This window comes from Plectrocnemia conspersa, unplaced genomic scaffold, assembly GCF_051122295.1.
Source record: "Plectrocnemia conspersa isolate PC_06_02 unplaced genomic scaffold, ASM5112229v1 ptg000001l, whole genome shotgun sequence".
Taxonomy (NCBI): Eukaryota; Metazoa; Arthropoda; class Insecta; order Trichoptera; family Polycentropodidae; genus Plectrocnemia; species Plectrocnemia conspersa.
Window position 1 is genome coordinate 25,023,913 of NW_028277165.1, and position 20,333 is coordinate 25,044,245.

Consider the following 20,333-nt stretch of genomic DNA (forward strand, 5'->3'; position numbering starts at 1 on the left):
AAAAGTAAATTATTTTACATAAATAAAAATGTATTATTTTAAAATAATTGTGATTAGTTCAAAAAATACTTACCTAATTTCACAAATAAGCTCTATTTGAATTCATTATCATAGCGACAAGTTTTTTTCTATTTTATGTATTATAACTTAGCTTGTTTTTTTTTTCAACACATTTGTCATGCACTTTATGTAAAATGGTACAAGCACTAAACTTTATAACTAATTATATTCAACAATTGGACATTTAAATAAAAGACATTAACAATGACGTGAAAATTCATCGTTATATATATTTTACATCAGCAATAAAACTTAATTTGATTTTATCAGCAATAAATTTAAACTCGACTCAATTGGTTCATTTGCTGCACGGACGTAGTACATATCAAAAGTGAGATTCTCATCAATATTTTAGAAGAAATCTTGACGAATTAATGATTTATTAAAGATGGATTCTTTTCCGTTGCCTCTGACTTACGTAGAAGGCTTCCACAATAAAGAAAATGTTTCAAAAATGAAATACAATCGTTTAGGTAATACCGATATATACGTTTCCTTGTTATCTTTTGGAGCGGGTGCTTTTAGTAAGTTGTACAGGTATGTTTATTTATCTATCTATTTTCTTCACAAATTTATTTATATTATTAAGAATCTACTTCTAGTGGATTTAACGAGGAAGAAGGCGTAGAATCAGTACGAGAAGCTATTAGAAATGGCGTCAATTGTATAGACACAGCTCTATGGTATGGACAAGGAAAATCTGAAACTGTTCTGGGAAAAGTAAAAATATTTTATTTCTATAGCTAAAAATTTTTCAACAAATAATTCGTTGAAAAATGCGTTCCCTTATATGAAAAGGGTTGAATAACGTTTTAATGAAAACCATGTTATTTTTGTTTCATTGTAAATTTCTGGTACGTCTCGATTAGAATAAGGCCCACTGTCCACGAAGGCGTCGCTGCATAGACGCGTATTCGTTATTGTACGCCTCCTTATTGAGTACATATAAACTAACGAAACATTATTTGACTTCCCACCTCACTCCAAGATTTTTCAGTAATATTAACTGCATAATCTGCAAGATTACTATTATAAAGACACTGGTACTTTTCTAAGAAAAGAACAAATTTAGTAGCTGAAATTGCCATTGTTTTCTACACGTTCACGCAGTTCGATACGCTCGGACATCTGACATGCTTGACGACTGTCGTCATGAATCTTGCACGCAACAACGTGATTGTGACGTTGCAGCTTCGTCGACAGTGTCTCATTAGTTTATATGTACTCAGCAAGCAGGCGTACAATGATGAATACATGTCTATGCAGCGACGCCTCCGTGGACAATGGGCCTAATTCATTATTCTGAAGATATTTAAATTAATCTGCCTGCTTTTTGTATATTTAAACTCATATTTTTTAAATTATTCATGTAGGCTTTAAAAGGTATACCGCGCAAAGCTTATTACATAGGGACAAAAGTTGGACGTTACGAATTGAACTTTGAAGATATGTTTGACTTCACAGCAGAGAAGACTATCAAGAGTTTTGATAAAAGCTTAGAGTTGCTGGGACTAGAATACGTCGATATAATCCAAGTACACTATTTCATTAATCAATTAATAAGCAACCACCGGTTATTGATTATAAATACATTTTAAGGTCCACGACGTTGAGTTTGCATCAAATCTCGATACTGTACTGAAAGAAACCCTACCATCGTTGAAACGAATCCAAGAATCAGGAAGAGTAAGATTTATGGGAATTGCAGGATATTCATTGTCTGTTTTGTGGGGAACGATCAAGCGTTCCGATGTGAAAATCGATACTATATTAACATATTGCAGAAATACGTTGATTGATTCTTCACTAGATGATTACGTTAATCTTTTGAAAGACGGAATAATTTGTGCGGCCACTCACGGAATGGGTCTGTTGACAAATGCTGGACCGCCTCTATGGCATCCAGCGTCGGATTCCGTCAAAGTAAATTGTAAAGCAGCCTCAGATATATGCAAATCTCAAAATATAGAATTGGGAAGAATGTCGATATCGCATGCGTTTAAAAACACTGATGTGGCCACTAATTTAGTCGGCATGAACTGTAGAGAACTGCTTCATAGTAATCTATCAGTTTTATACGATGGCTTGACGAATGAACTATTAAAAGAGCTTAATGAGAAGTATGAAAAAAATAATCTTATTTACACTTATTATTTTATAAATATTATATCGACTATACCTTGTCTTATCTTATAGGTACTTCAATAAGATGAAAAATTCACAATGGGATAACTACTGGAAGTATATGAACAGTTTAAAAAAATAATATTTAACAGAAACAGAACAATTGTGAAATGAACAAAGTATTGTTTATGTTTATAAAACATTTAGATTATATTATAATATACACCAATTTACAATTATTGAAAATTACTATTCATTAAATTACAAATATAGTACAAACATGTTTTAGTATTGAATTGTTTTGAGACAAATTAATTCAGAATAACAAAAGAAAAGATATTGTAATGTTTTATTTAAAAAAATCATAAGACAATAAATTACACATAATTCGGTATAAAAATAAATATTGTAGGTACAATTAAAAAAATAATAGTAATTAAAGGCAAATAAAATAAATGATCAAAGTATAAAAATAAATTAATCCGTCAATATAAAAAATAACCAAGAACAGAAACTAATGTAATGTGTATTTTTTTAACCATTTTTCTGACATTGAACTATTGAAGGAATTCGCATACATTCATGGAATATATGTCAATATTAGAGTTCATCCACGGCAATTTTTATCCCTAATTGTTGAATGCGCATATAACTGAGGCAACTTCCAGAAACAAAAAAACTAATCATTTCAATAAACTGGATATTATAATTCAGCAAATAAAATATATAACTTATCAATAATACTTCCCACATCCCAAACTCAAAATCACCATTGTGAACTACTGAAATGATTAAAAAACTTTTTATTGTATTCACTAAAAATGCGTAAGTAATTCATCTCATAAGTAACAATACAATTATTTTTATATTGTCTCCCAACTCAACCCCTAATATTACTTCTAATAAAAAATCTCAATAATCCAGTCAATAAGTTACATCAGAAATATTCGGCTAACCACACGAAATAATATTTGTCTCTAGAAGTGATGAAAAAACCTACTCAACATTAATACCACTTGTCGAGTAGGTCTTTCCTGCCATCAGGGGTGTCAAAACCCATGCGCATCGATTGTCAGTCTTGTAATAGATTTTTAGCTTTGGCTGTTAATTTGCGTATTCGGCCGCGACTCGATACGGACAATGGTTCTTCGTCTTCGGGGGCAAAGCTATCGCTCGGACCTGGATGTGACGTGTTACTACTCGACGGGCCGACGATGTCGTCGCTTTGACGCGAGGTCGACGGTTGGTTTCTTCTATTAACGACGGCTTGATTTCTAATACGAACTGGATTCATAAGCGTTGACATCATACCCTATAAAATAGAAATATGCTGTAATTTGCTTATGCCCATTTCCGCTAAACAAATATTTTTTATATTAACATATTCTACATATATTTACCGGCAAACCCATAGGATTATGTCTCGGACGCTGTTGACCTCTTAGGCGTTTGCTAATAGCGGCTATACTGTCTTCTTCGCTATCCTCATTATACTTTGGACGTTTAGAATCCCTAGCTGTTCTTCGAGCTCTATTCGTATATCCCGATGGACCGGCCTAATAAAAAAATTCACATTATGATATAATTATATTGTCAATCCATCAATTTAAAACAATTACTCACCATTGATTCGTCGGACAGAGCCATTTGCCTTTGTCGTAATCTCGAATTCACCAGAAAATTATTATGATTTTCGGAACTGTTGTAATCAGTTTGCCTACTGTATACGCAAAACGCATGCATGAGTACAAATTTATGTGGAAAATTCATTGATGTTGTTCAAAAAGTTCCCAGAATAGTCCAACCAAGAACAACAGTTTCAGCGGCTTCTTTGTCTTTGTATATATTATTGCAAACGATTACCATATCTTTAGCGTTGATATTAAATTTCTTCAGTCAAAATATTTGATCCAAAGTTTAAATTAATCAGCAATATTCCATCCATATTTTGGAACATATATCTTTATCCTAAACATAATTTTGGTTTTCGCTAACACAAGATATTTAAATTTATAATGCATTATGAAAAGTATTCGAAGATGATTTGATAGAGCCTCCTCGAACATAAATTATACGATTGATTCAAAATTTATAACGCAACTACTGTAAGCAGCCATTTGATGTTTTGAGGTGATTTAGTTTGAATATCTGTCAAAGTATTAGATAGTATGTTAAATTCACCAATATTTCCTAAATTTTTTTATTAACGATTATAAGAAAATAGTTACATTTTCTGATTTGCAGTTCAAGATGTTTAGTACGTTTTTACAATTACAAGATTCCGGGAAATTTTTGAATAACCTAAGCTTGCATCCCGTCAATACCTCATCGATCCCAACGGTCGATCATCGTCTGAATCGGAATCTGAATTATCGCGCAATTGAAACGAGCGATCGCTTTCATATCTTCTGTGACTATTCGCTGAAGCCACTGACAAGCTCGTGTCGGATGAGGTGCCATCGTCAGACGTTTCATTGACACGCTTTCTATAAAAACAACATTAAAAATTAACACCGATCTAACATTAAAATATAATACATCTACATACCTCTTTTTGGCTTTTGGTTTTTTATAGGACTTCTTCCTTTTCTTTTCGCTCTTTTTCTTTCCCTTCTAAAAATATTTATACAATTTATTTAATTTATTATTTTACTAAATATTTATTTTGCTCATTTTGAACACGCACTTTCTTCTTAGACCGTCCCGGATAGAACGAATCCACCTTTCCGTTCGTCTTTTTCGTAGGCTTGTAACTGTCACCGCTGTCATCGTCGTCTTTTTTACCATCGCTACTATTGTCCGAATTACCGTAGCCGTTGTGATTATTTCCGCCTGCGTTTAAATCAACTGAATTAGAACTGCTGTCTTCGTTGTCATACAGTTTTTTAGAACTTCGTTTCGAAGCCCTCGTCGGTAATTGCTGTGAGCTGTTTCCGTTGTTAACGATCGTGCGTTTTCCTTTACCTTTACCTAAAAAAATACTCTCATCAAGAATTGAAACCTATATTAAAAAAAATATTCATGCATACCTTTATACACCGGAGCTTCTCGCAGAGGAACATCGCTATCCCAACTATCGCTGTCGTTATGTTTTGAATTATTACAACCAGTCGGCACATATCTACTATTTCCGTTATTTAAGGCCCTCGAACTACCTGTACTACTGCTAGATGCACCGTTAACATTATTATAGCCGTTATGGGAATGGACCGAGTTATTTTCAAAATCAGATGCGCTATCAGAACTATCCAAAACTGAAAAAAAGTAATACAATTTGACCGTTTTCGAATCATTTGCAATATTTCATTCATTTATATTATATAATACCGTTTGATTTTTTTCTTCGCGCTACTTTCCAATTATCCATTACTGGTCTAAATAACGATTCAAAGAGCGTCGAGAGTCGTAAAGTCATCGCATATATCTGACTCCTCTTGTTGGTATTGTATGACTTTGAATTACTAAATATCATCCTCATGTCTTTGGCAAATTCGGTCGGATTTTGATACAATCCATTCACGAGGTTATTGTCAACGGTACTCAAATCCATAGGCTTCGATACAACTTGGCTGTATTCTAATCGTTTACAAAAAATAAAATAAGAACGTCTTGCATAAAAATAATTTCATTAAGTGTACAAATGTCTTTTAGTCTAAATTCATAAGGCGAATGGACAACATAAATATAATGTCAACGCCCGATCACACAGTAGATCCCCCCAATAACACGGTAAATTGGTAACGTGTAGTTGGGGGACTAAAAAATACTCATACAAATTTTTGCAATACGTACATGAGATATCCTCCCTTCGGCTCACTCACACAGAGTAACGGACACCCAAATAGCACATTCCCAATTTACCGTGTTATTGGGGGTCTACTGTATTAACTCTATATCCATATAAAAGGACCAATGCAACCCTATTAAGACACGTATTGTTTCTTACCAGGTAATTGGTCTACAGGTACCGGTTCTCTAAACGGAAAAGAGTCCGAAGCAGCTATTATACCTTTAAGTACAGTTCTACAACCAGAATACCAATTTTTAGTGCCTCGTTTACTTCTCCTCTTTGCTCTGGACGTCTGCAAATAAAATCATCAATCAGTCGTCGACGTTCATAGAGATATATTTTTAGTATTTGAAATTACTTGTTTCGAAAGAGGTACGTCTGAATCTGAAGAATTGTAAGAGTCCATCAAGAAATGATAAAATGCTTGAACGTCGACTTCGGACGGATATCTAAAAATCATAACATTACATATTGAACTCTTATATAACAAATTTCATTATAAAATATTTACCTAATTATCTGCAAGCACAGTTCAGTGATAACCCTAGCTTTTTTGACGATATGTGTGTGCGGTAAGTTGAATTTTTCGGCATTGGTAGCTAAGTACCGAACGTCAAATTGAGCCGACGTTACCCTTCTATAGAAGTGGTTCTCAAAACGTGACTAAAATAAAACAAATCATATAATAATTTATATATTTATATAAACTAAGTGATGATAAAAATACCTTAATGGTGGAGAGATCAATTGGATATTCAACAGTAAATGCATAGCTTGGATAAATGTTCAAATCGACGGGGGCAATGAAGGGTTCGGCTATAGCTAGCCCCATGACCTGTTCATTATAAATCATTAACGAATTATAAAATAAAAAATATCATAAAAAATGGAATGCACATTACTTGATCGATGCCTCGTGCTATTAACATGCACGCTTCATCTCTATCACCTCCTGGCCATTCTTCCGCTCTAGGTCTATATAAAAGATTTTCTAGCTCCGATGGAAGTACGGCTACCCATCCACCAACTTCTTGGGGTAATCCTATAAAATATAATTGCAATTAATATTGCATCTACACAATAAATACACCAATATCAATGAAACATACTTGATTCTTCTATAGGTTCTAAATCCCAAGGACTCATTTGCTCGTATTCTCCATTATCCCAGCGAACGCGCAAGCTTAAAAAATGACTATTTTGCACATCGCTAGTACTTGCGGTGGTGCTAGGTTCACCTTCGTCTTTAGAAGCACCGTCCTCCATGATAGCCCCCATCCACCATCCGTCGTCAATCATACACCTAAATCTAAGCAGACAAAATGAATCAATGCTGACTTTTAAAGTATAATATATAGCTAAAACACTCACTTATCGCCTAATTTCCAATTCCTTTCGACGGCTATGTCGTACATTTGTCTTAGAACAAAGAAGTCGATCACGTCGGGCATGTCGTGATATCGCACAGTGAACGTAGCTCCATTTTCAACCGCCAATTTCAAGCAAACTAACCGCGGTGGTCTTATAACGTATTTTATACCAATTACTTTCACAGCCTCACAATCCTAAGGGTTAAAAATATATGAACATCAGAATCAATTTGAAATGCTCGAAGTTGCATGTTTTAGATAAGTGAATAATCATACCTTTAGTTGGATTTTTTCCCATGGTTTATCCCTGATACTAACTTTATATACATTTTTGTCTAAAACTGCATCTAAATATTTAGAATGACCCTGGAAATAGAATTGATTATTATAATAAATATTTATTAATAGTGAAAAGTTTATTATTTTATACCTGTTTAAAATACATGCACTCGTCACCCATCTGTGGATGATACGGTGCTTTCCTAGGCAAAACTGCACATAGCCATTCGGAAGGTCTGTACCTTTCAGGTATTTCTATCACTTTTGGAAGTATACCGTTGGCTTCTTCCTCTTTTTCGACTGGTTGTGGTGCACTGAAAATATATAATAAACTTTTTAATGCAGTGCGATATTTGCCTCTCAAGTCTCGAATAAACGAATCAATGATAAATGTTAATAATTGCACCCTTTTCACAGTTAGTTGATTTCCATAGCATGTAAATTCATATAAAATCAGATAAGCAACTACTGCCTTTCATTGGTAACACGAAGCTTTCTCTGTCTATTGATCGCAATCATAATATAACGCCCATTACTTTCGTTAAAATATAATAAATAAATCAATCATTCAACTATAAAAATATCATACAATTCAAAGGCAAAATATAATTAATTTGTCAAATACATTTAAATAATGTACATGTTATAGTGAATGTATATTACAATTGAACATATATTTTCACTGCCATTTCAGTGAATTCATATCAAAAAAAAAATTTACTGGCAGATATATATATTTAAACCACTGAAAATATTATCTTCTCGATCGTTAATCATTCTAAAGCGTTAAATTAAAAACTTGAACAAGATATTTATAAAATGTAATCTCACTGACGGGTGTTAGTAAAATTATATGCTGTTCTAAGCTGTCAATCGACTGGCGTGAAACATTTATTTGCCTGTTTTTTTTTTAAATCAAATAAAATAAGTCCTATATACCACCAGCGAACTTTGTTTCAAAAAATAGTTGTAGGGCGACACGCTTTTTAACACATTGCGTACGGTGTGCACAAATTTGTGCGTTTCAGAAACCTTCCGTTGCATCCGTGTGCACAAATTTGTGCGTTTCGTCATTTTAACTTCATACGAAAAAAACCCACGTAAACTGCGTATTTACTGTAACGTATTTATTTAGGGATTTACCTACAAATGTTACTAATATGATATTAACTAAAAAAAGTTAAAAAAAGTAGAAATTCTAAATTCCAGAGGCTCAAAACTCCAGTAAAAAAAATTTGTTTCAAGATGTATGTTTACATATATATATATACAATTTTTTTCTATAGAATTATCTCACATGTTATTTATTAGAAATAGTGAAATCACTCAACACCAAATTGCGAATCACGTATTAATAATATATAAATATATTAATTAATTCGGTCGATTTACGCGGCGATATTCGCAAGACACCCAACCGTCCAATTTCGAACAAATGTAACGTTTCCGTTAGGCTAAGCGCACGCTGTTATAAAAATGTTACCGAAAAACCCCACCTTATCGGTTTGATTCAGGTAAAGATGGTAATTTTTTAGAGATATGTTTCTTGAAATTCTTATCTACAAAATTACAAAAAACCCAAAATATTCAAAGGTAACCGCATAAAAAATCGAAATGTTGAGCCAGACCTAATATCTAAGTACATATTATCAACCCGAAGCATTATAACAAAATAATCAGTGATTCTCAACTTTTAATTGCGTTAATTTATTTTACAACTTTTTGCATTATTATATTTTGTTAGGTTTACAATATATTTTGTAATGTTTATTTATTTCGTACTCCTTTATTTATTGATACTATTTTCTAAGAAATAAATTACAGTAAATCAAATTCAAAATTTTATAATATAAAATATAATGTTTTATTATTTATCATTATTTTCTGTTATATATATGTATGTAGAGGTATCGTGGGCATTTAAATGCAGATTCATCAATCCCAAATGTGATATTTTATAATATTATAATATTTATACCTGAAATGATCCCGATCTGTTCAAAGTAAATAAACTGTTCTCAACATGTTTTCAATTACCAACACATTGAATACCGGGCATTATTGCTAAAAATGAAGCATGCGGCGGGGATTATTTGCGAAAATTAGGACTAGGAATTAATTTGTGTAACTATCCAAGCACATTGGTGGTTCGAGTCTTTATTGGATGCAAAGTATACAGTAAGTGTGCGTTTTTCATTATTTTAGCACATTGCGTACCGTGTGGTAAAAATACAAAAAGTGGTAAATATATAATATTAACGCAATAAAATGTTTAGAATCACTGATAATTTTTAATTATATTAAATATACTATATAAAATAATAATACATAAATTATAACAGAAATATAAAATAGTAATACATAAACAATAAAAGATTGCATTTAGCCATAGGCAAACGTTACGTTTGTTCGAAATTGGACAGTTGGGGTGTCGTGCAAATATCGCTGCGTAACTTGACCGTCAAGTGTTAAAAATTTGGAATTGATTGTATAGGTCACAAAATTAGATATTTTCGGTTTTTATTATAAACAACAGTATTTTATCATCATTTTATTATTATCTTTATTGTTTTTATTCAAAAATATATATATTTGGTTATTCTAAGCAAAAAATTATATTTTATTTTATTGGTACGCGATCCACAGTTTGACGTTTACTGATTTTATCATTGCAAATACAAAAAACGATCATCATGAATCTGTTTTTAAAATTTGACGTTAAAACGTTGACTAATTAAAGAGTAACGATGTTTTAAAAAAAAATAATCCCAGCCGCACGGCTCCATTTTTAGGAATAATGCCCAGTATTCAATGTGTTAAGGTCAAAAAGTTTAAACTGAATTTTTTAAAACTATAGTTTTTAACTCCTAAGGCGGCCACACACGTTACGGTAGACCAGAGGTCTACTTATACAGACAGACCTTTCCGGTCTACCGTAGACCTGCAAAGATTGATCGGAGACCGGACAAGCCCACAGACGCTCTGAAAAATTTGTCTTTTTTTTCAGCGAACGTGATGTACTTTAATGTCTACGGTTACGTTTGGTTTTTAACAGCAAATGAACTGTCAAAATGATAGTAAGAGCAGCTCAGTAACAAATCAATTGTTTGATACATTTTCACTGACCGAATAAGTGAAATTATATTTTTACTAGTGAAAATATAATTTCACTGAAACACATTCACTGTAACATATACAATACATATCAACCCAACTTATTAAACACCAATTTGAAACCAAAACTATAGCTAGGTAATTATTATTTAAATCTACTAAGGAAAATTCATACGCTTTCTTAGCAGGCTTCCGTTTCGATCTTTTTGGCGGTTCGAGAGGCACTCCAGGATGATCAGCAACCCAATCAGAGTATTCCGACGAGCTTGAACTAAAGAGAAGTATATTAAAATAAAAATTAATATATGAAACACTCATATTTGTGTAGGTGGTCAATTTAGTAGTAGTATTATGAATAAATTATATTTTTTAGTTATATATAAAACTTTTGGTTAATTTATACTACTTTTATAATACTCTCCACTTATTTAGTTTGAAAAATGTAACCACTAATACCAAAATAGTAACAACATATTAAATTCCGATAGCCTTTCAACTATTACTATACCTTGAACTATCATCCGAATGATCATCTTGTGATGTATCCTGAGATGAATTATCACTAATTGACAATCGTACGCTCGAATCGGAATCAGTCTCTTGAGGTGAAGCGATCTCAGGTGGTTCCTGTCCGATTATTATACGATTATTAAGAATATTTTTTATTTAAAACGCTTTAAGAATATCAAAAAATAAATTTACATCGTATTCGCGGGTACTGACTGTCGGTTGAGCTTTGCGAGTCGGACGGGGACCGCCGCGTGCTCTTCCGCCCCTTCGACTGGGGTGGCGTCTTTCGGGTCCGACACTGGTACTAATCATCAACGGCCTACGGCGCATTTCGCGCGCGTACCAAGCCATCTCCATTTTAGTCATCTCTTCTCTATAAAATCGAAATATTGTATATGAATAAAAATACTTGATCAATTACATACAATTACGTACATGTATAATTTTCTATTAATTGACAGTGGCATGGGCAAGGGTGGTATTAAAGCACGACAACTCCTGTTGAGCAATTCTCCGCGCTGCCACTCTCCAGTGCTGTTCCTTATACCGTTGCCAAAGTTGCGATGATCTCTCGAGCTCTCGCCGGATGGCCTACGCTCGCCGTCGTTCTCTATATCGCGTATTTGATTTTCAACTGACCGAGATATGGAAGCATGAACTCTGCCAGCTTCTTCGGCATCAGACTAATAATTGAAATATAAATTATTAGATTAGTTTAATTTACAGGTTTCAAACACACATGATTATAAAAACATCACCTCTTCAGGTTCGTCGTTGTGATTGAATAAAAGGATTTGTCTCATTGCCAAAGCTTCAATCATGTACGAAATATGAGATCGTGGAGCTTCTCCTTCTTGCAACATAATATCGCCTATGTCAGGTACCAATTGATCGAAAGCCGCAAGCTCCCGGCCTGGGACTAGTCTTTGCAGATAAGGCGGGTAAGGGTTCCCTTCGACGTCGACTAAGAACGGTGGTGACATGAGGTGAGGCGGTATTCCTGTTTGTTCGTCGCACACGCCGCCTAAACCGTCCCACACCAATGGTCGATAGTCAGTGTGGAAGAATAATTCTGTTGGCAGATCTTGGAGCAATCGATGGCCTTTGCCGAGTCCGAGTAGAAGAATATGACCGTGAGAATCGGTAGCTGTAACTTTTGTGCCATCAGGCGACCATTTGGCGTCGTATACGGCGCCGTGCCCTTGTCCGTCAATGGTATTCACGAAAGAATTTAGAGCTATCTAAAACGTAATAAACCGATTAATATTTATAAGATCAATACAGATCGAATGAAAAATATATGCATACTCCTTCTATAATGTTCCAAAAGAATATTTGTCCATCGTGTCCGGCAGATAAGAGAACTGCAGGATGAGACGGATGCGCTTCCAGTACGTATATTTCATCATTATGGCCCTTCAAGATTCGGATTAACTTTCCCGAATGACTGCACCATACCTAAATAAATAATCAAATCACATTTCATTTTTATAAAATACAACAATATGTTAATGGTAATAAATATAATTATTGTTCAACTAGTTAGTATTTATATAATATCACAAAACATAAATATTGACAATACCTTCAGCGAATGATCACTAACTGCCGTTATGATGTAATTGTCCATGCAGTCCCAGGCAACCATGGTGACTTTCAGCTTTACTTTATTGTCTTCCGGATCGTTAGTCATTCTAAAATATTAAATTAAAAACTTTAACAAGAAATTTATAATCAGATGCTAGGAGTTTTGATTAAATTATTATTTACCCAGGAATGGTATCAGACATGTTCAGTTTAGTGTGACGCCATTGCATAGCGTGCAACTGCCACATAATTGCACTTCCGTCTTTCGACCCTGACACAAAACGTAAACCTGAATGTGCCCATTGCAAAGAATCAACTGCTTCAGAATGTGCAGCAGTCTATAAAAAATAATAAAAACAATGTTAATATTAAAATCCCTCAGATCATGATTAAGTAATTATTTGTCATATATATTAACCTCCAATATTCTCTTAGGTCCACCTTCAGCCATCATATAGACGCGTACATGATGATCGGCAGATCCGGCTGCGAGAAACGCTCCTCCAGGCGACCAAGCCGCACATATCATCTGAGAAGCTCCTGGACGCATTCTTTCTACATACTGCACAGGTTTGGAGCTATATAAAAAAAAATGACGTTAAGCGATGAAACATTAAAATAATTATCTTCTAAAAGTAACAAAAAAATTACATAAAAGACGGTTTTCCTACGCCGGCATGAGTGTACGTCCAAAAGGCGACCGAGCCATCGGTAGACGTTGACACCAAACAACTCAAATCACCAGAATGGGCAGGACAAAAGTGCACCGAAGTTATCATTCCGCTGTGACCTGTTTTAAAATTAAAATTGATTTTGTATTAAATTGTTTAGTAAGTAACGTCGGTTTTTTTGCATGGAATATATTTTTCAACACATTATAATTCATTTTTAACTTTTTTTTAAGAAAAAAGATCAAGACTATACTATAGCTTTAAATCACACAGTTTATATTAAAAAGGAATTGTACAATTAGTTATGGAGCAAGCCAAATATATATTTTGAATTAGTCATTCCTCCTATCTTTCATCTTATTTTATCGAACAAGGTCAAAAAAACAGTGATTGATTAAAGTTCATAGAATTAAAATAAACTTACTCTGTAAAACTGCTATCGGAGACGACGACTGCATATCCCAAACTCTCACTAATCGATCTAGGGATCCAGCAGCCAACAGCTGATTGGTCGTATCCACTGCCATGTCCGTTATCTCCGCTGAAGCGCCACGTAGCGTACAAAGAAGCCTTCCATCTATGGCGCTCCATATTTTGACTAACAAATCATCGGCTCCCTGTAAATCGCGACAATTTAAATATTATTATCGTACATTTAATCACTTTAAACGTTAATTTATTTTTTATTCCAACTACCGTAATAATGTAACGACCGGTGCGATCGAACAGAACGCAATACACCGCACTCAAGTGACCCAAAGTTCTACGTTGCAGTTGTAGCGTGGCGTAAGTCCTGGCCGGTAGCTGTAGTACACGAGTCCCGTTCAGTTGACGACCTAGCGCCCTCGTATTTAAAACGTCGACTGGAACGCGAATACAATATATAATATAAGTCTCAGAAACCATATTCGATTCGGGTTCTATATCGACTCACGTATATAGTTGGTTTTGCGCAACGGTAACTTCCTGAATAGAGTGCTGCACAAGAGAGACTTCTTTGGTTTGTTTTGGGGGGATTTCAAAATAGCCGTACACACTGAAAGCAGGTGATCACTGCTCACCGAAGGATGCTGTCGGTCCTGAAAAGTTATTTATATTAATATTGAAAAAATGAGTTCTACTTTCAATTTTTATAATATACAAAATACAATGCAATCGTGAAAGAACATAATATTTCCTCCATTTAAAACTTTTAGCAATGAAATATTAGCATATACATTTCTTAATTTGTTCCATAATTATTATTTTATTTTACAAAGAAAAATCAGTGGTTCATAAATATTTATTGCGCTAATTTATTTTAAAACTTTTTTTGTATTACTATATTTTTTAAATTTAAACTACATATTTTTCTACATTATTTGACTTTGGTGGTATTTTTAAAACCAATTCAGAGATTCATAATAATTTTTATAATGTGAACATAAGATATATTTGGCTCTGTTCATTGCGCACTCTGAGGCAGGTAGGGGAATTTGCCTCCCCCTCTTGAATTTAGCCAGAAAAATGCATGTCACTTAATAAAATTAAAATATTAAAAAAGCTGAAGAGACGTCCCTGATTCTTATCCAGAAATTTTTGAGTAATCCTTCTTTAGAAAATCTAAAAAAAAATAGTCTTGAACCTATCCCGAAAATATTTTTTAAAACATGTCATTTCAGTGAAATCATATTGGAATAAATTTTCGCAGGTAGATATATATATTTACCAGTGAAAATATCATTTATCTGGCAGGTGCTATTAAAATGATATGATTTTGTTATTATTTACATGTGATGTATAAATGTTACAGTGAATGTGTATTCTTCAGTAGTTATATTTTCAATAGTTAAGTCCAAATACATTTTAACCAGTAGATATGTATTTCTACTAGCGAAAATATAATTTAGCTGATCAGCGTTATTGAAATTATATGTTGCTCTAAAATGTCTATGAAACTCAATTTGACAGTTGTGAAACGTCCATTTGCTGTTTTAACCCAAACCTAATCTAATGAAAATTGTAAAACTAATTATAGTTTTAGGACTTTCATTAGGTCAAGTACAAAACACAAACTAAGCCAACTCATCTCTCAGGAAAAATAAGCAGAAGTACAGACAGATGTCGCATCTCACATATTGCTCCAGTGGGAATGTTCGGTAACGAGCGTTCCCACTGGACGGCGGTGGCGCGATTTTATAGCTTTTGACGTGGATTTTTGATTTTTGAGAAGGGATATTTGTTTTTTGCGCTCTCCTGTTGGTCAAAATTTTATTTAGATGCGCTTCATTCGATCAAGTATAAAATACAGTAATTTGAACACTTTGTTTTTGGTTATGGCCTATATGTTATCTTACAAATAAAAAAAATTGTGAGTCAAATAATAGGAAAACTAGTTAATATTTGTTTGATTACTTGTGACAAGCTAGTTCAAAATTTGTATATTTTAGATTAATCTACTATACTTTCGTGTATGAGTTAACTTGGTTTAAGAGTAAATTAGGAATTAATCAGATTGAGATGATGTATGTAGTATTGCCTAAGAAAAAATATACTAATTTTATACGTAATATATTTTCAAAGAATTTATGTAAAAACACAGTTGTGAAATAAAATGTTTCGCTCTACATGTCTGTCTCCCTCGCCCATGTACACTAGAAAAGCAAAATATTAATTTAAATTTATAAACATGTTTCTATACGAATCTATGAAAATTAACCATATTAGATTTTATGAATAGTCTTTCTGTAAAGTTGAGAAAAATAGATAAAATACAATTTTTAAGCGAAATCAGCTAAAATGTGTGTTATAGGAACGTTCAAAATTTCTAAATATTCTCTTTGTTGATATTTTTTTAATCTATCGTGTTCTTGAACCAGTAGGTGATATTTTTATCTAAACATACCTTAATCTTATGTAAACATCAAAATATTTGCGTAGCGAGATCGAAAACACTGAAGTCAAATTCTCTATTTTGTTACCAATTGTGCATTTAAAAGAATTTATATTTGTAGATAAGGCATAATAACAATTTTTAATAAATCCATCAAGAAACGTAAAATATAAAATATTGTGATTTATCATTTGGATTCACCTATATCTGCAATAAAGATGCGGAAAGATATGTATTTTATGTCGCGAATGTTAACAGTCGATAGCATGTAACTCGCCAATCTCGGACGTTATTTTGAAACACGTCTGTCGATTTTTGTGAAATAAAAAATCGAGAATATGCTTCAGGTCAAAATCTGATGCAAAAAAGGTAAAAGCATCATACAAAGTATCCCTACTAATAGCAAAACTCCATAATATATTAGAACAACTAATTCTTCCTGCTACAAAAGTAATAACGAATACGATGTTGGGGATTAAAGCAAGAAAAGATATAAGTTAAATTTCATTAGTAAACAATATGGTCAAGAATAGGATTAAAGATATGTCATATTATATAATATGAAAAAGCACTTGATTTCACAAGTGCTCTAAAGTCAATAATACTCATGGATGAGAGTACCGACGTTTCTAATAATGATTTGTTAGCATTTATACGATATGAATATAAAATAAAAGGATTTGTTCTTTTATGATTCACAATTTTCGCATACCACCGTATTTAATAGTTCAATGAATGAATCATGCGAGTGAATCATTTTATAACAAAAAATTTAATCGAGTGGTCAATATTTGATGGAATCCACACACACATATATTATTACACTCAAAAGCACGTTAGTTGTCATATGGAAAAATACTCAATCGCTTTTTTGAAATTTGTGATGAAACACGAAGGTCAAAAAAATATTTTTAATGGATCCGCAACTTGAACTGAACGAATTTTTTAATGATTTTTCCTGGTTAGCTAAGATTGGTTACATGATTGATATTTTAGCCTCCAAGGTGCAGCTGCAAATATATTTATAGTTGAAGATGAAATAGAAGCAATTATAAAAAAAATCGACTTGTCGAAACGCATTAACTGTGTGTATGAGTATTTTCCAACACTTTCTCTTTTTCAATGAAATATGGCAGATTTTTGAGAACGTCTAATGGTTCTAAAAAGCAGCTTCAGGAACTATTTTCCCAGTCCTGATTCTGGCAATAATTAGATTAAAGATACATTTAACATGAAAGTTACTAATGCTTAAAATATTGTATTAGGACAAGATATTCGCATTGAATCGTCAAACAATACATCTTTGAAACTACATTTCAACAAAACTGAACTCACAAATTTTTGATTACTTCTCAGATCTGATCATTCTGCAGTACAAAAAATGTTTCTCAGATATAAATACTATAAGTACTTTGGGAAAGTATTTGATTAAGTTGCTGATAGTAGTGACCAGATTTTGAAAATATCAAAGGACATTTTTGTCCGAGAGGAATAAATTGCTGCAGAAGCTAAAAATAAAAAGATCATCACGGAAATTTTTGTTCGAGAAGGATAAAGGACAGATTACTGAGAGCTAAAAAAAAAGATCATTTTGGAAATTTTTATTCAAGGACAAAATTTTTGTCACCTTACTGGTAAGGAATATTTACAGTCCGGAGATTTTGGAATAACTTCGTTTTTGTGTGCCACCTAATGAGTGTTGTTTGAAGTATTGGACAACTCAACTCCCCAATAAGCATAGCTATCTGACTTTTTAACCATGTCAGATAGTAATGATTTGTTTATACTAAGCGAGTTACTGATTGCACCACTATAATTAGAAAATGTTATTTTTGAAAACAGGCTCACACTTTGGGAGCCACTGAGCTGTAATAATAAAATGGATGTTACTTGTAGGTGAGAATTGTGTAATCCCGTTGTAACGAATAGGTGATTGAAAATTGAAATGTTTTTAAATGAATAATTAAAAAAAATAATGTGAATTTTGATAATCGATCGGCGCATGTGACGAAAGTTTCGGAATCGGGGAATCGCCGCGACCGCCGACCCGAGCGCGGCCGATCGGCGCCGAGCGCTAGAAAGAGACGGAAGGCACTCGACGCGCGCGTTAGAGAGAGACGGAAACATATGATGACGACTACGATCGGCGGAGCGAATAGCGCCCTTATTTACGTCCTAAAACCCGAACCCCCCCCGAAAATGTTAAAAAATACTTTATTCAATGGATCTATAAATAAAATAAGCATATTCGCTTTTTTTCAATATTTTTCAAAAAGTCACGAAATAGAGTAGATCGAGTGTCAATTTGACGTCGCAACATCCCTCGCGATGTAAACAAAACGCGAAAGATTCAAAAAGCTCAGCGGGAAAGCGGCTTTACCAAGTCTTGGAAGGTCTGATCGTGCGCGCGGCCCAGCCAGTCCAGACGCCTCGGCAGGATCTGCGAACATGAACAAAATACATGAGGAAAATCGAAGAATCGGTCGCCAAGTTTAGAGAGGGCCGGAGCTCGTCCGGAGAGCGCTCGCGCTCGATGCGCGCAGACGGCGACGGCTAACCTTGCGCTCGGCCAATTCCGCTCGCAGCGCCTGAAACGGACAAATAGAGCGTTTTAAAATGTTCGCATGTTCGCAGCGGGGTAGTCACCAAGCGGCGCTCACCTCGGCCGTGGAGCGCAGAGGACCCGAAAGCAGGAACTTGGCCACCAAAAAGTAGAGCTCTGCAAAGAACGGTACGTGAGAGAGCTGTCAAAACAAAGAAAGGGCGTCGGGGGCTCTGACCTGCCGCTACGGGGTCTGTGCCCTCTGAGTGAGATCCTCGCCGCTGCGGAGGCTCGTCCGGGGGCTCGGGGGCCGCGGCCATGGCCCGGCGAGGGACGAGACGCAAGGGACGTCGGCGCACTCGCGCACCTGCGGCCGCTGGGCGGCGCCACTGTACACCAGTGCGCGGCGCTAACTATGAAAACTAACTTTTCCCCATTTTATTCCATTATAAATCAGGGACGTCATTTATAGAGAAGTCATTGGGAGCATTTGCCCAGAAAAATGCATATCATTTAATGAAATACTATCAATCTTAATGAAATCAAAATATTAAGAAAACTCTCCATTAAAAAAGCTGGAATAACATCCTTTATTATAAACCAGAGATTCTCAGGTTATCCATTTAAGAAGCTCTAATAAAAGAGTCTAGAATCTATCCCGAAAACATTTTTTAAAATATGGAATTTTCACCGGTAGATATATATTTTCATTTACCATTATTTATTTACATGCGATGTGTAAATATTACAGTGAATGTGTATTTTTTAGTAAAATTATATTTTCACTAGAGAAATCCAAATGTATTCTCACAAGTAGATATATATTTCTACTAGCGAAAAAACTTTAACTGATAGACCCTAGTGAAATTATATGCTTCTCTAAAATATATATGAAACTCAATTTGACAGTTGCGAAAATTCCATTTTTTGTTCAAACCAAACTTATCCTAGTGAAAATTTTTGCCCAAGGAGGATAAAGAATAACAATTTTCCGCAAAAGCTAAGAAATGATCCTTCTGGAAATTTTTATTCAAGGAGGACAAATGAAGGTAAATTTTTTGATCAGGATGTCTAATAACCTTATTTTAAGCGCATGACGTTGACGCAATTGAAAACTTAAGATCATTGAGGTAAATAACTCTCGTATTACAACTATGACGTTCGGACGAAAATATGCATACCTATTCAATAAATTCGCAGCAATTTAGATTTAAATTGTTTACGGTCATCAATAACGAGATTATTTATTATCAGGGCTAAAAACTACATTTCTGTATTATTACAAAAATGCCATTACAATATTATGTTATGTTTTTTTATTAAGCTGCTATTTTTTTTAAAGAAAAATTGTAATTATGATTTAGCGTATTTGTTTTTAATAGCTTACCTTTTTTCTAAATAACGTATAAAATAA

General features: G+C 33.9%; 2 protein-coding genes across 3 annotated transcripts; one reads left to right on the forward strand and one right to left on the reverse strand.

Annotated features, from left to right (window-relative positions):
- Nucleotides 1-666: 666 nt before the first annotated feature.
- LOC148239359 (uncharacterized) lies at nucleotides 667-2,519 on the forward strand. The gene is made up of 4 exons (XM_088193989.1): nucleotides 667-780; nucleotides 1,434-1,595; nucleotides 1,660-2,180; nucleotides 2,257-2,519. The coding sequence occupies exons 2-4, from the start codon at nucleotides 1,509-1,511 to the stop codon at nucleotides 2,324-2,326; spliced, it is 678 nt and encodes a 225-aa protein (XP_088050115.1). The 5' UTR covers nucleotides 667-780; nucleotides 1,434-1,508; the 3' UTR covers nucleotides 2,327-2,519.
- Nucleotides 2,520-19,312, reverse strand: BRWD3 (bromodomain and WD repeat-containing protein). 2 transcript variants are annotated; one of them, XR_015810905.1, is made up of 34 exons: nucleotides 19,158-19,312; nucleotides 19,038-19,096; nucleotides 18,936-18,965; nucleotides 18,758-18,817; nucleotides 14,440-14,584; nucleotides 14,202-14,368; nucleotides 13,930-14,122; nucleotides 13,486-13,624; nucleotides 13,253-13,412; nucleotides 13,018-13,172; nucleotides 12,833-12,941; nucleotides 12,556-12,705; nucleotides 12,006-12,488; nucleotides 11,683-11,930; nucleotides 11,440-11,620; nucleotides 11,246-11,364; nucleotides 10,913-11,008; nucleotides 7,775-7,937; nucleotides 7,621-7,710; nucleotides 7,346-7,539; nucleotides 7,084-7,283; nucleotides 6,877-7,016; nucleotides 6,702-6,809; nucleotides 6,486-6,637; nucleotides 6,333-6,423; nucleotides 6,131-6,266; nucleotides 5,512-5,760; nucleotides 5,214-5,438; nucleotides 4,871-5,154; nucleotides 4,733-4,797; nucleotides 4,413-4,670; nucleotides 3,808-4,332; nucleotides 3,585-3,740; nucleotides 2,520-3,496 (listed from the first exon to the last, which is right to left on the reverse strand). XR_015810905.1 is itself a non-coding variant. In XM_088193902.1 (34 exons), the coding sequence occupies exons 1-34, from the start codon at nucleotides 19,237-19,239 to the stop codon at nucleotides 3,257-3,259; spliced, it is 5,328 nt and encodes a 1,775-aa protein (XP_088050028.1). In that variant the 5' UTR covers nucleotides 19,240-19,312; the 3' UTR covers nucleotides 2,520-3,256. The 2 variants fall into 2 exon arrangements, 1 of the variants encoding a protein (XP_088050028.1); XM_088193902.1 differs by having other exon boundaries at nucleotides 3,808-3,904; nucleotides 4,509-4,670.
- Between the last annotated feature and the right edge of the window lie 1,021 nt (nucleotides 19,313-20,333).

Bases quoted from the DNA above. Each gene is read 5' to 3' on its own strand.
- LOC148239359 (XM_088193989.1), top strand. From the start codon at position 1,509: ATGTTTGACTTCACAGCAGAGAAGACTATCAAGAGTTTTGATAAAAGC. The intron at 1,596-1,659 runs GTACACTATTTC...ATACATTTTAAG, and splicing joins AATACGTCGATATAATCCAA to GTCCACGACGTTGAGTTTGC. The intron at 2,181-2,256 runs GTATGAAAAAAA...CTTATCTTATAG, and splicing joins TTAAAAGAGCTTAATGAGAA to GTACTTCAATAAGATGAAAA.
- BRWD3 (XM_088193902.1), bottom strand. From the start codon at position 19,239: ATGGCCGCGGCCCCCGAGCCCCCGGACGAGCCTCCGCAGCGGCGAGGA. The intron at 12,706-12,832 runs GTATTGTCAATA...TTATTTATTTAG, and splicing joins TTAGTGATCATTCGCTGAAG to GTATGGTGCAGTCATTCGGG. The intron at 6,810-6,876 runs GTAATGTGCATT...TATAATGAACAG, and splicing joins TAGCACGAGGCATCGATCAA to GTCATGGGGCTAGCTATAGC.